We start from the raw sequence: 13,306 nt of genomic DNA, 5'->3' as shown, positions 1-13,306 counted from the left end.
GAGGTGGGGCTTCCAAGAATAAAGCGGTTTGGTTCATGACAGAGAGGCTGTACTTAAGATGCCCTCCATTCTTTACATGCATTTAATATTTCATAATTTTAGGCTGGTTTCAGACCTTCACCTCATGTAATTTTGTCGAGATGAAATGCTTCACTGTGGCTATTTCTTTCTGCAGTGTAATGTAAGAAAACTTGCACTTAGACATACTTGACATTTTTGTGTGCGACTGAAAACATGGCTGTCAGTCAGTGGGACATAAACACTCGTCAGACACACCTTCAACCTGTCAGCCATAAGCACGAGCTATTTTAACTGAGCCTCATTACTTGTTTTATGGCACTTTCATTAGTGTCACTGAAAGTGGAAATAATTCCTGTTTTATTGAGATTATGAATGTGTGCTGTTACAACGATTGGTTGTTGGATTTATCATCCAAAAATCCAGCGTCATTTCAAATCGTCTATTACTGTTACATGAGGCCATGTTTACTTTCTGCTGCCCACTACACCCGGCAGACACAGGTGAGCTCACACCTGAGTATAAACTTGCTGCTCCCTAAATCATGCCCCGGTGGCCTACTTTCAGAGAGAAGTTCTGATTCTCAGGCCTTTTTCTCTATTACTGAGTAAAATTTGGGTCAGAGGACTGCAGATTATGATGTCCCATGATTAATTTCTGCTCTTGGCTCCCAAAGCATGGCCACTGGTCAAACGTCCCTGTGATTGGTGCCTGCTTTTGGGGATCATGCTTGCATGGAGATTTTAAATCTGAAATGATCAATAAATATAATACTTTTATTTCAGTGCCTTGTTTGGTTAGCTCTTCCTTAGAACTAAAACTCAAATGAATAAGGGTATGGTAAAAATAAATAGCACATTGTTGAATTTGTATCCAACACAATTCCAACAGATTTCATATTATTTAAGGATTTAACTGGGTCAGAATCAACAGTGTTTATGGTGTATAGGGTCCCTAATCTTTGGTCTGTGTAGACAAACAGCCGACACTATGCTGTCTCGCAGGAACTGACTCTGGGGATTAGCAAACTGTGCTAGATAGGCGGGTTAGGCTGTGTGTTTGGCTGGATCATGCTGAGTGCTAATAGGAGCTCCTGCTTTTACCATGAGGAAGGAACGCTTTATTTTCTGTTTTTTGCAGGAACGATCCATTATAATTTAAATGAAAAGTTTTCTCTTGATTCTGAATGTATTACTTCAACAACTTTCTACTTTGTACTCTGTACATGAGCGCTGGGTATTTCGTCAATTTAACAGTTCATGAACTGAGGAAAAGAGCAAGCCAAGGAGGGATTAGCCTATACTCGCCCAGCCAAGCCTGTTGCTTTATCTCCATGGCACCAACAATCTGAAAACCTACCTCCAGGCGACTCACCGTTGCATTTTACTCAACTGGTTTTTACTGTAATGCAGTATTGACAGAGCTTTCACGTTAAGCCATGTCTTGAAAGATTTGAATCTCAATTTACTCCATCATACTCTTTGTCATATACCTGAGCTCGGCTCCTGCAACCACTGTTTTGTGCACGATCCTTTTTCAATGTTTGTCACTAAACCATACAACATCTCAAATGTAGGTCAGTAGTGTGCCCAAGCAGACCCCTCTGTGAAACAGAGGAATTATTACATTAGTTTATAGCTCCCTCTTGTGGTATAAAAAGCATGTTGAGGAACATACCTTCCACAAATATTACACACACACTGTGTCCTCAAATGACAGGCCTTTGTTTTTTTTGCGTGTTTATCCGTGAGTCTCACCTTACAGCGAATGGAGAGGATTCTCTTTTTGATGTTGGACGTGCAGATAATGGCGTGAATGCTTATTGTGGAGGGGGGGGGGGGGGTTAAATACGATGTAATTCAATTTGGAGTCTGTTTGGAGAAGGACATTGTTGAATTTATTACTGAGCCCTAGATCTCTTAATTGAGTTATCGCAGCTTTTGTGTTCCCCTCAAATAGAAAGGGCAAATACAAGTTGGTGTATCACCTGATTAGGGAGACCCCTTGTCACCAGCAAATGGGAGTGCCAGTGAAAAGTGTTAATTGATGTGGATCCGCAAATGCTATTTATAGCCCCTATGTATTTCAGCAGCTGTCCCTCTTCTCTCTCCTCTCACATTACGCCCCCTCCACTCCCCAGACCACAGCGGTACTGTGCTGTGCTGACTGCGACCCCCGCCGTCGAAGTTGCCCTCCCACTCCCACTCCCTCAGGACTTAGTGAGCGTGAGCTCTTTTGCAGACCCAGGTCCCTACCCTGCCTCGGCCCACGACCACACCGCTCCGGTGGCGAAGCGAAGATTGGAAGGTTAACCAGGCCTAAAGAGAAGGTAATGGGCGCGGGCCTCTGGCGGACTGTGTGTGTGGTGAGCGGTGTGATCCGCTCAGGGTCTACATGCTCTGCTTAGCAGTTCCATTTGGGCTCTGATGGCCTCTCAGAAATGGCCTCCTTTCGCTGCTGAAACTATTTATAGGAGTGGACTCTTGATGAAAGCAGGGCCAGACATGGTGAAACATTTTTGCTGTGCTCTGTCTCCCCAGTGAGTAAAAGGGCTTTTTTGTTGTTGTTCTCTAACCTGTGAATGAAAAGGTGTGATACGTTTGCCTGGTTATTAAGTATAGGTGAAAATCTGAGGTGTTGTTTGATTCCTTTGTCAATCAACCATTCGTTTTGCTGGCTTTAATGTACTTTGCCAGGTGAAAGTTGATTGATTTGAAGACAAATGACCAACATATTAAGTTGGTGTGCTGACTGAGGTGAAGGGCAGTTCTTCATGCAGAGTTCCAGGACTTAATTGCGAGCAAAGCCCACATTTATTAAACACCACTAGTGCAGACTTTCAGTCCTGTTTACATAGATCTTGTGAGATCGCCATGTCTCCCGCTTGTCTCTTAAAGTGTGAAGAGCGCTGTAGTTAAACTCTCCATTTCATGTGTTCTGTCCTCAGGGCTGCATGGTCCCACCACCTTGTTGTGTGCAGAAAACAAGTTCACAGTTCCCCACCTCTCACCCCTAAGTTGCCATTCCTCATCACTACGCGCGGTACATCTTCCTCGCCTCGGCTTATTTTTCTCTCTCATCGCATCATTCCGTACATTTATTCTACACGTCGCCCAGCTTGTTCCATGACTTCTGGCCCATCTCCATGGCGTACAAATCCCGCTTTTCATTCTGGGAGCAAAAGGGAAGTCTCGTTTTTTCTGTGTTTGTGTTTGTTTTTTTGTGCCTTTCAGATCATGAGTGCATGTTGTTGCTTGTTGAATGGGTGAACCTGTCTGTTTATGGAGAAACACTTTGGATGTGACTGTGTGGTTTCATCTTTTTCTTGTTGCTTCCTCTTGTGTAGGTTAAAGTTGAGAACAAGCCAGATGTAAGTGCTTTCCCCCCCCACCAGCATGCTTTTGGACACTAATTCACATGATGAATGAACAGTTTTGTGTGCGGTGCTACAAGATATCAGAAAAATAATTTCAGTCACTAATCATGATCACAACCTTCTGCTACCTAATATCAGGTTAACTAGCAATACGTTGAATTTTGGTATACAGTGATGACAAATACAGTTTCTTCATCAATAATGACCTGTATACTGATAAGACTTCAGGTGATGTTCATTACTCGTGGTTATAGAATATGACTAAATTGTGGGTTTGACAAAGGACATTTTCTAAATATAGGCTCTTTATTGTCAACACTGAGCATCATGTGTCTGCAACACAGTATCTGCAGAGTCCACGAACAATAGTTATATTTATATTCAGTGTGTGCATCCTTGAAGTAAGACAAATGTTTTCAGTACATTTGCAACAGTTTGCCAATAAGGTCCAAAGTTACAATTGAATTGTTGAATAAGCCTTTCTACAGAGTTCCTGAGCCCAGAGAATGAACTCTTTGACAGTTTATCTGCGCGCGGCCGTGTGAATGATTTGCACTATTGTCTGCCTTGCTCTGTTTGTATACAGTCCGATGGAGATAGTAGTCAGCCTCAGGCAGCCACTATACCTGGACTAGACACAGGAAGTGGTCCACAGTCGACAGCGTTGTCAGCTGAAGAGATAAACAGTACCGTTGCCATGGGCGGCTCAGACAGTGAGCAGAGCGCCAGTGGGAATAAAGTGCTGAGGGTCGTGAGGAGAGTTGTCAGGCGCGTGGTTCCTGCTGGGACGGTAGAGCAGAACCAGCAACCTGAGTCGGTCGGGGCCGCCTCTGCCTCCGCTGCAGACTCCCAGACCCTCAGAATCTCCAGAGCTGTTCGGCAGGACAAGGATGACATCTCCGTGGGCCTGGCCAGCTTAATGGGCAGAAGTAGAACCAAGGAACACCGGCCTCGCACCCGCACCCAGGACCGCAAAGAGGACATGAAAGACGAGGCGAAGCAGGACGAGGAGGAGAAAGGAGAGGCGGAGGAAGAGGAGGAAAAAGCTACCATGGAAAAAACAGAGAAGGTCACATCTGTGCCCACTACTACAGCACCAAACCCCACACCGCCAAAATTCAACCCCCTCACCCCTCCAGTCGGATTCATCCCCTCTCCCAAACCCAACCCTTTGACCCCGCCGGCTGGTTTCATCCCGCTCCCCAAACAGAACCTGTTGACACCTCCACCGGGTTTCATTCCTGCCAGAAGATCTGAAAATCTAAAACAGAATCCCCTCGCAAGACCTCCGGGATTCATCCCTGTCCAAAAAACGGACTCCCTGGCTCCTCCTGCAGGGTTCATCCCAAAGCCCCGTCTGGTTGCTGTAAAGAAACCGGAGGTACTGAGTGAAATAAGTGCACGCTTGCTACTTAACCTCTGGGTGGAGCATGCCGTTTGATTATAACACAGACATTTCCGTTCATGCGACCTCCTCACGGTGTTTTACCCTGAAAGACATCTTCAGGTTTTGGTTATCATTTCACACGATGGGCGTTTTATTACTTTATCATGTTATCGTCATGATTAAACCAATTGCTCTTTTCACAAAAGTACAATTAGATTTTTCTTTGGGGGACAAAAAGGAGCCTCGACATAATGAATCCTCCCTGAATACGTGAAGGCAAGAAGGGTGCATGTGGCAGCTCATGAATAGACTTCATCAGTGGGTATGAGGGTGTACTCATGGCCTGCACTCGGCTGGTCTGGTCAGTCAGAGTTATCTGCGAGCGCTGAGTCGTGACTCATTACTGTCACTTTCTGCAGGCAAAGCACTGACGTTGCGCTGACCACTGAGGCAAAGAGGTCTTCGGCGGTTCTTTTGGAGAGCATTTTAAAGAAACGTGAATCCCGATGAGAATACAAATGCTTATCCTTACGGAGTACACTATTTGCTAGCTGCTGCCAATTAAACAGCTCACAAGCTGACCAGAAAACCAAGATCCCAGTTAATCATGCATCATTAGGTGCAGCTTGGAGCTGGTACCTGGATTATTAAATTCACCTTCAGCTACTTTTTTTTTTTTTTTTTACATCCAGACTTTTATTGTGTAGCTGTCCTCTCAGTATTTAAAGACGTAGTCTCTTTTTCCAGTTTGTATCTCCGACAAGGTTATATTTCTATCCTTTGCATTTTGTCTGCCAGCAGGCCATCTGAAAATTTGATCAACAGATGCCCATAAAATCTGGCTAACAGTTGGTTAGTTGGCTGTGGAGCTAGGGATTTGATTTTGGAGATATGCACCTGGTGTTTTTGCCGATGGGTGTTGTGTTTACGACTTCTCTAGGGAGAGATTTAGCTTTCTAATATTAAGAGAAGGATCAAGATGTGAACTCAGGAATGTGCTTTTTGTGTGTCACTGAGCATCCTTAAGGGTTTGTGCTGTCTAGTGATTTTAGTTTTCTGCTCTCGCTGGTATGTATCATGTATGTAGCATGCTGTTGACATCAGCCATTACCATTTAGATAAACACAAATAATAAATCGGGATGACATGCTTGTTGTCACCTCTGGGCCTTGGGTGGAAGTTAGTTGAATTCTCACTTTTAGCACATGAGATTAGAGAAAAAGTAAAATTTTAAAACGAGCATTGTAATGGCCCTACTTAGCCCGATTGTCATCTCAAGATAAACATTAATCAGAAGTAATGGTTTTGTCATGATTAAAATAGCTTTTTAGCTGCACAACCTCAACTTGAAATATAACTTATTTAAACGGCAGCAGATACGGGGGGAAAATAACTATAATTTGAATTATAGATCCACAGCTGCGTACAATTAGAGAGCAAATGATGAAACTTGATGATTTAATTTCAGGTGCTACCCCCACATTTCTTGCATGTTGTCGCGATTATTCAGCTGAGACAATGCTAAACCATTTTAATTACTTTAAGGAACAACAGCGTGTTACTCAAGTAACCATTGACAAACAAAAGCCTTGAACCATTATCTTTCTGATGTGGCGCTTAATGATCCGATTCTCTTCGATACTCATTTCCTGATTGAATTAACTGGAAAATTGAATTAGCAGGAGCAAACATCCCTCAAAGTGGGTTGTAGTTCTGGACGTGTTGAAAGGAATACAGAGTTTAAAGAAAGTACACCATGCTCAGACATCAATGTCATCCTCATCGTCACCTTCCCATGTCATTTCCATCTGTGTGTGTGTGTGTGTGCCCGTATGTCCGTCCACCTGTGTGTTTTGCGTGTGAAGGGAAAGGAGACATCTTGTCCACCTGAGGCCCCCGATTGTAAGCCGTCTCCTGTTGCGCTGCCTCAGGCTCAGTCTGCACCCAATGCACAGGTGTGGGTTCATCCTGCTGCAAAGGTACAAGCCACAGTGTGTGTTTCTCACTTCTTTTGTTCGTGGCATGCTTCTATGTGACTACTCAGGTTGTTTGTTTTGTTTGTGTAAAATGGACCATAAGAGCAATTTCCTCTGCAACATTGCTTTTACTTCCTGGCTGCTCAACTGCAATTGCTGGTCCTGCTATCCAACTGTAGGTCCCGGAGCTGGTTCCCTCTGAGGAGGATTACAAGCGTGTGAGGAGGATCTTCGGCGTCAATAGCAACGATGTAACTCTCTTTCTAACTTTGTTTTGTTTGCACCTGCCATGAGCCTGTTACCAGCCTGAGTCAACGTGCTTGCTTCCCCAGATAGAGGGACATGTGTCTCAAATGGCCCGAGTCCACGGCTGTCCCAAGCTGTCTGCCAAAAGGGTTCTTATTACAGGGGGTTCTCTGCGTTGTTGGCCACATGGTGTGAAATCTGATACTTTGAGACCAACGGGTGGGATATTTACTTTGCAAGTTATGGAGATGACTGAAAGGAAAACAAAAGCCTTCCTGGCAGTCTGAGCTGAACTTGTTGTTAATATACTGGAGATAGGACTGGGCGATATTAACAAAACCTTCCATTACTATCTAGGTAATTCCATGTCTTAGCATGTCTTCCATGTCATTTAGCATGTGTTCTTGTAATACAATAAATAGTCTTTATGAAATAACTAGATTCTAAAGCCTCTTGTTAAATACTCCTGTGTGATTTAAATACTCAGGCTATATATATATATATATATATATATATATATATATATATATATATATATATATATCTATCTCAAGTGTTGTTGAGTTATCGCCCAGGCCTAATCAAAATGAAAAATGTTCTGTGGACACTTTGATAAAACTGATTATGATATCCAATTTTGTGTCCATACATGCCATCGTAAATGGTATGCTGTGTGCTTGATAGATTTGACTTCTTGTATTCTTTGAGCACACCGGGATTTAACAGCTGTAGCTCTGTGTTCCTCCTCTCATTCATTCCTTAGTATTAACTGTTTTGTTATCAGGTCCAGAGGAGCACCTGCGTAGTGCATGACTTCGTACCATGCCCATTGTTATTACGTTGTCTGTGCTTGATTATATTGCATTGTCTGGTTATCTATTCTCTCAAAGTCCAGAGCACTAAAATGCAATTATTTGTATCCCCTCCTTTGTTGTTTCAAATTGTGTCTCATGTCTCTACTTTGGCCTCTTTGCGGGTCATCGGATCCCAACTCGCTGCTGTCCTCTATGCTGTTTGCATGGCTAGCGTGCCAGAGGCCGCAAACCCTCTCAGGTACGGCCGGCTCGCCGAGTGCTGGAGTCTGAGCTTGTTCTCCTCTACTGACCCCTCTCTGCCCTACTTTGTCTGCGCCTGCCTGCTCGTCTTTGTCCCCGAGCTGCTCTCTTAGGTTCATTCAGGATTCATGCGAGGGCCCCGCAATGTAGTAGTGTGACACAAAATAGTGGTTGCTAATGTTTGGGTCGGGGATCCTTACATTTTTAGATGCTGCAACGAGATTACGAATAGCTTAATTTGAATGCGTTCAGTTTCCATTTCACTCAACATGCAGCTGTGTATTGGTCTTGCTGTTTTTGCCGTTGACACCCACATATAGTTACTGATGTGACTGTAAACAGTTTCTCAAATACCTAGCACTGAAAAAGTTCTTATCAAACTCCGTGAAATTGCTTGCAGTGATACAGTATAAATCCCATTATATATTATCCTTGTGTTTATGCATGACCAAACCACCTCTTTTGCTGAGTTCTTTAGCATTGACTACCACTATTTCTGGCTGCATGGCGCCCTGCATTTAGACCTCTCTGTGCACAACTGATCTTGTTAACTGTGACTGTTAATATGACGGATAATTTATTTTGTGCCCCACAGAGCACTCGATGTACTTCAATGCACCTTGTAATCCCTGCTCATTAATACTTTCATGTTGTAATTTCATATGGTGAATTACTCTAATGACTCACTTATTTTGCTGCCGTTGTTTGACTTACTATTGCGCCGTTGAACTGCCGATGGCCTTGCCGCAGTGTTTTTGTATTATGCTTTCTACACATAATTTTTGACCTAATACACGTTTCTTTTTCTCCACCGTGTCTTATTCTGCATCTTTTCGAAAACCCAATGAAAATACTGACTTCTCAGTTCTCCTTCCCTTCTCCAGTCCAAGCTTGTTGAGGACCCTGTGGCCATCCTTCAGGCAGCACACTCGGCTGCAGCTCAGGTCTGACCATGGCTACAACTGATTGTAGTTCTTCCGTGTGTCAGATTGATGTGTGTGTGTGTGTGTGTGTGTGTGTGTGTGTGTGTGTGTGTTTTGTGTTTTTCTTGTGTAACGGTCGAGTAAGAGGGTGTGGGTGGGAGGACGGCTCAGTAGTAAGTGAGGCAATCCCACCTCCATGAAGGCCTTGGTTTCATTTTCCCCATAGCCCTCGCTGTTGCACCTCATTTCCTGTTGTCCCTACATCCTAACCAAAGGGAGGAAATACAAACGATATGTTGTCTCGGTGCAGCTATCCGATGCTTGTTATGTTCGCTTTCTGTTTACGCCTGTTTCCATGCATGACTCACTCCAAAACACTTTTGGGCTGTTTCTGTTTGTTGTGTTTGAAATTATTTAGATGTTTTTTTTTTGTTTTTCTTCTTCTGTGCAAACCCTTTAAACCTCTGTCTTTGTGGTGTACTTAGTTGTGATGAAACATCCCTACCCAACACTCTGTCTGTGATGAGAACACATTAAATGCACTCTCCATGAGTTCAACGCACACTCTGGGAGCTCTGAAGGGTGCTTTAAATGAAGTGTGTGTGTGTGTGTGTGTGTGTGTGTGTGTGTGTGTGTGTGTGTGTGTGTGTGTGTGTGTGTGTGTGTGTGTGTGTGTGTGTGTGTGTGTGTGTGTGTGTGTGTGTGTGTGGGGGGTGTTATGAATGCACTTCCCCTGATGTGTCTCATGTGAACTGCATGTTAGTCCGTGCTCGTGAAAGTGTCATTTGTAGGATCCTCGTGATGGTCCATTATGCATTTTTGTTTTTTGTTTTAGTCCTTCATTTGATGATGTTACAATTATTGATTGTACATGGCTTTTCTCATCCTGAGTGTTTACTTGTCTCTAACAGGGAAAGACTGAGGAGCAGATAACGGCAGAGAGAGCCTGGTATAACACAGAGAAAGTATGGCTCGTCCACAAGGATGGATTTTCCATGGGTAAGTAATCTTCAGCATTTATGTACCAGTATCCAGACTAGACTAGACCGCCGGCTGTATGTAATAAGACTAAGCATGTTGCTTGTTCACTTTTAATGAAGCTCATACATTATTGAAAGCAATACAACTGCCACGCATTATCAGACATGTAAAATCAGGTGAAGCCGCTGCACTCGGCTCGAGATCATATGTCAGGATGAATTAACTCCAGACTTTGTGGTGCTGCAGCAACTCTCCTGAAGACGGAGGCGGGCAGTCTGCCAGAAGGGAAGGTGAAAATCCGCCTGGAGAGTGACGGATCTTTATTGGATGTGGATGAAGACGATGTGGAGAAGGTATTTAATCATCAAATCAACTCTGAACCGCATCAATTACGGATGACACCGGGTGAGTACGTGACCACTTTGACTTTGAACTCCAGGCAAACCCGTCGATGTTTGACCGGGTGGAGGACCTGGCCTCTCTTCAGTATTTGAACGAGTCGAGCGTGATGCACTCCCTGAGGCAGCGGTATGGCGGTAACCTGGTGCACACCCATGCTGGGCCCAACATGGTGGTCGTCAACCCCATTAGCGCCCCTTCGATGTACTCTGAGAAGGTAGGCTGCAGCCTGTGGATACGCTGACACATCTCTTATTACGGAGTAGCAGAACATGAGCAGAATGAAATAAACTTGCAGAAATAGTTGATATGTGTATCCTCTTCTCTGGGATCTATTTATCTTCTTTCCAGGTGATGCAAATGTTCAAGGGCTGCAGACGGGAGGACACTGCCCCTCACATTTACAGCATGGCCCAGGCTGCCTATAGGAACCTGCTGACAACTCGACAGGATCAGTCCATTGTCTTGCTGGGCAAGAGTGGAAGTGGCAAGACCACCAACTGTCAACACATCATCCAATACCTGATCGCCATTGCTGGCAGCACCAACAAAACATTCTCCAGTAGGTTGGAAAGGAACTCGAAGTAAAAAGTACTAAGTGTAGTGCATGTTGTGCTGATGTATTACAAGAATACAACCCATCCCCCTAATTGGACTCTTTGTTGTCTGTAGCAGAGAAATGGCAGGCGGTCTATACAGTTTTGGAAGCTTTTGGGAATGCCTCTACCTGTATGAATGGGAATGCTAGTCGCTTCTCCCATATTGTTTCCTTGGACTTTGACCAGGCAGGCCTGGTGACCTCAGCCTCTATACAGGTAACAATAAACACATGTGTCTGTCTGTCTGTAAGTTCGTCTAGTAAACACAGTGTAAAGTGGTGTTTTTTGTGTGATTCTATGTCGAGAAACTCAGATTTACAGATCTGTCCTTTAAATCCACTAATCGATAGATTCATAGACTAAATTGTTTGAGTGTTCATCGACTAAGAATTTCTTTGGTCGAGGACAGCTCTAATTCATTCATTCATTCAAATCACTGGTGCTCAACCAACTGCATTTCCTACTCATGCAAATCTGCTCTCAGACAATGTGTCATAAACTAATTCAAATTTTCCCCTTCAGCAGGCTTTGTTATTATACTTGCACTGCATGTAATAACGTTATTTTCGATCACGCTAACATCCGGTTCTGCTTCGGTCTTGCAGACCATGCTTCTGGAGAAGATGCGGGTGACAAGAAGACCAGGGGGAGAGTCCACTTTTAATGTATTTTACTACCTGATGGCTGGACTCGACAGCTCTCTTAGGTCAGGATCAATACTATTAAACCAAATCAATGCACACCGCACCACAATTCTATACTGGATTAACAAGTTGATACATTGCAAGGATGTGTTACTGCTTCTTTGTTTTGAAGACAATAGTAGACATGGGAGATGTTGACGCGTGTTGTTCTCATTTCTTTATCAGAACGGAGCTGCACCTTAACCACTTTGCTGAAAACAATGCATTTGGAATCATGCCTCAGACAAAGGTAAATACTATTGTTAATGGGAGGTTGGCCCGTTTGCCATAGTATGTGGTGACCCAGAACAGACAACTAATACTTAAATTGCAATTTCAGAATAGAAATGAGAACAGGTCACAAAGTGTGTTTTTGAAATATGGCAGCATAAAAAATTGTACAGCAGCTGGCCGAATAATCACGAATATCTATCAACGACTATGCTGAACTTTTGCGGATGGAATCAGTTCTGTTAATCTTATTTTAATTTATACTATGACAAATTGGTCAATCTCCTGGCATTACTTTAAGACATCTTATAGAGGATTTTTTTAATCGTTAATCGTTCTAAAAGGAATTTTATTTGACGTCATGTGCTATTTGCCAGACTGAGGATAAGCAGCGGGCCTCCCAGCTGTTTTCCAAGCTGCAAGCAGCCATGAAGGTTCTGGGGATCAGTGGTGATGAGCAGAGGGCCTTCTGGCTCGTCCTCGGGGCCATCTACCATCTTGGGTCTGCAGGTGCTACTAAGGGTAAGATTGCTCACCAAATACTTTTTCCATTCTATAGCTGCACCACTTATTCTTAAGTATAATGTTAATAATGATATAATGCGAAACAGTAACAGAGACCATTGTTGATTTGCAAACACGACAGTACACAATGTAAAAGACAAAATATCACAAAATGAACCTTGTTCGCCAGAATTGTTTTCACAACACTGTGTAATCGCAAAAACGCCAAGCCTGCTTTTTCTCACTGGAGGTAACTCCAGGGTGATGCAAGACAGCTGTAATCCAGAGAACTGAATTGTGCATTTGCAATTTAAAAATTTTTTTTGCAGTGCACAAGTGCTCTACTGCGCTGATCTATGGCTCAAAAACCCACAAGTGAGGCAGGAAAAATGTGTATCAGTGTAAAGGATATTTTTCCAGGGGTCTCATTTATAACTGTTGCGTATGAACAAAACAGGGCGTGAAGGAGGCGTACGCCACCTGTTGACATTATCATCAGCAGTTGTAGAAATCCAAGACATTTGGCAAATGCATTCTTTAATAGCACTAAAGAATTTCAGAATAGATCGTAAATCGTTTTCAATAATATCTTATAATACTGTGAATGCATCCTCACCATGTATGCTTCTAGTTTTTATATAGTTTTTGTGTGTAAACTCGCTGCAGTGAGCGCAACTTTTATTTATTAATTTGCATTGATGCACTAGCAACTATACGCAAAGTTTCATTAATCAGAATATTTCCTCTTACGTCCGCAAACATTTTGTGTTAATCCATGCACTGTTTTATAAAAGAGTCCTCTGGTCACTACCGAGCCGGTTCTGCTTTGAACTGACAGCACCCATGTGAAATTATATGAGATGCATTGTATTCTTTTCATCTTCAATAACTCAGTTTGACCTTATTAATCCTTACTGATCGATTATTT

The 13,306-nt window shown here is 43.3% G+C and overlaps 1 protein-coding gene across 1 annotated transcript in view; it reads left to right on the top strand.

The window, feature by feature from the left end:
* Nucleotides 1-13,306, top strand: part of LOC306733213 (unconventional myosin-XVIIIa-like) — a gene marked incomplete at its 5' end in the record, with an annotated part of 60,851 nt that overhangs the window by 4,716 nt on the left and 42,829 nt on the right. The window contains 8 exons of the mRNA XM_079214419.1: nucleotides 9,893-9,980; nucleotides 10,209-10,315; nucleotides 10,402-10,578; nucleotides 10,713-10,923; nucleotides 11,034-11,176; nucleotides 11,566-11,666; nucleotides 11,830-11,893; nucleotides 12,252-12,396. Of these exons, the coding sequence (XP_079070545.1) occupies nucleotides 9,893-9,980; nucleotides 10,209-10,315; nucleotides 10,402-10,578; nucleotides 10,713-10,923; nucleotides 11,034-11,176; nucleotides 11,566-11,666; nucleotides 11,830-11,893; nucleotides 12,252-12,396 (1,036 nt within the window). The remainder of the gene's footprint in view (nucleotides 1-9,892; nucleotides 9,981-10,208; nucleotides 10,316-10,401; nucleotides 10,579-10,712; nucleotides 10,924-11,033; nucleotides 11,177-11,565; nucleotides 11,667-11,829; nucleotides 11,894-12,251; nucleotides 12,397-13,306) is intronic.

The sequence above is a fragment of the Taurulus bubalis genome (assembly GCF_910589615.1).
Source record: "Taurulus bubalis genome assembly, chromosome: 2".
Taxonomy (NCBI): Eukaryota; Metazoa; Chordata; class Actinopteri; order Perciformes; family Cottidae; genus Taurulus; species Taurulus bubalis.
Note: the sequence above shows the minus strand (reverse complement) of the source record. Positions and strands in the feature narration are given on the sequence as shown.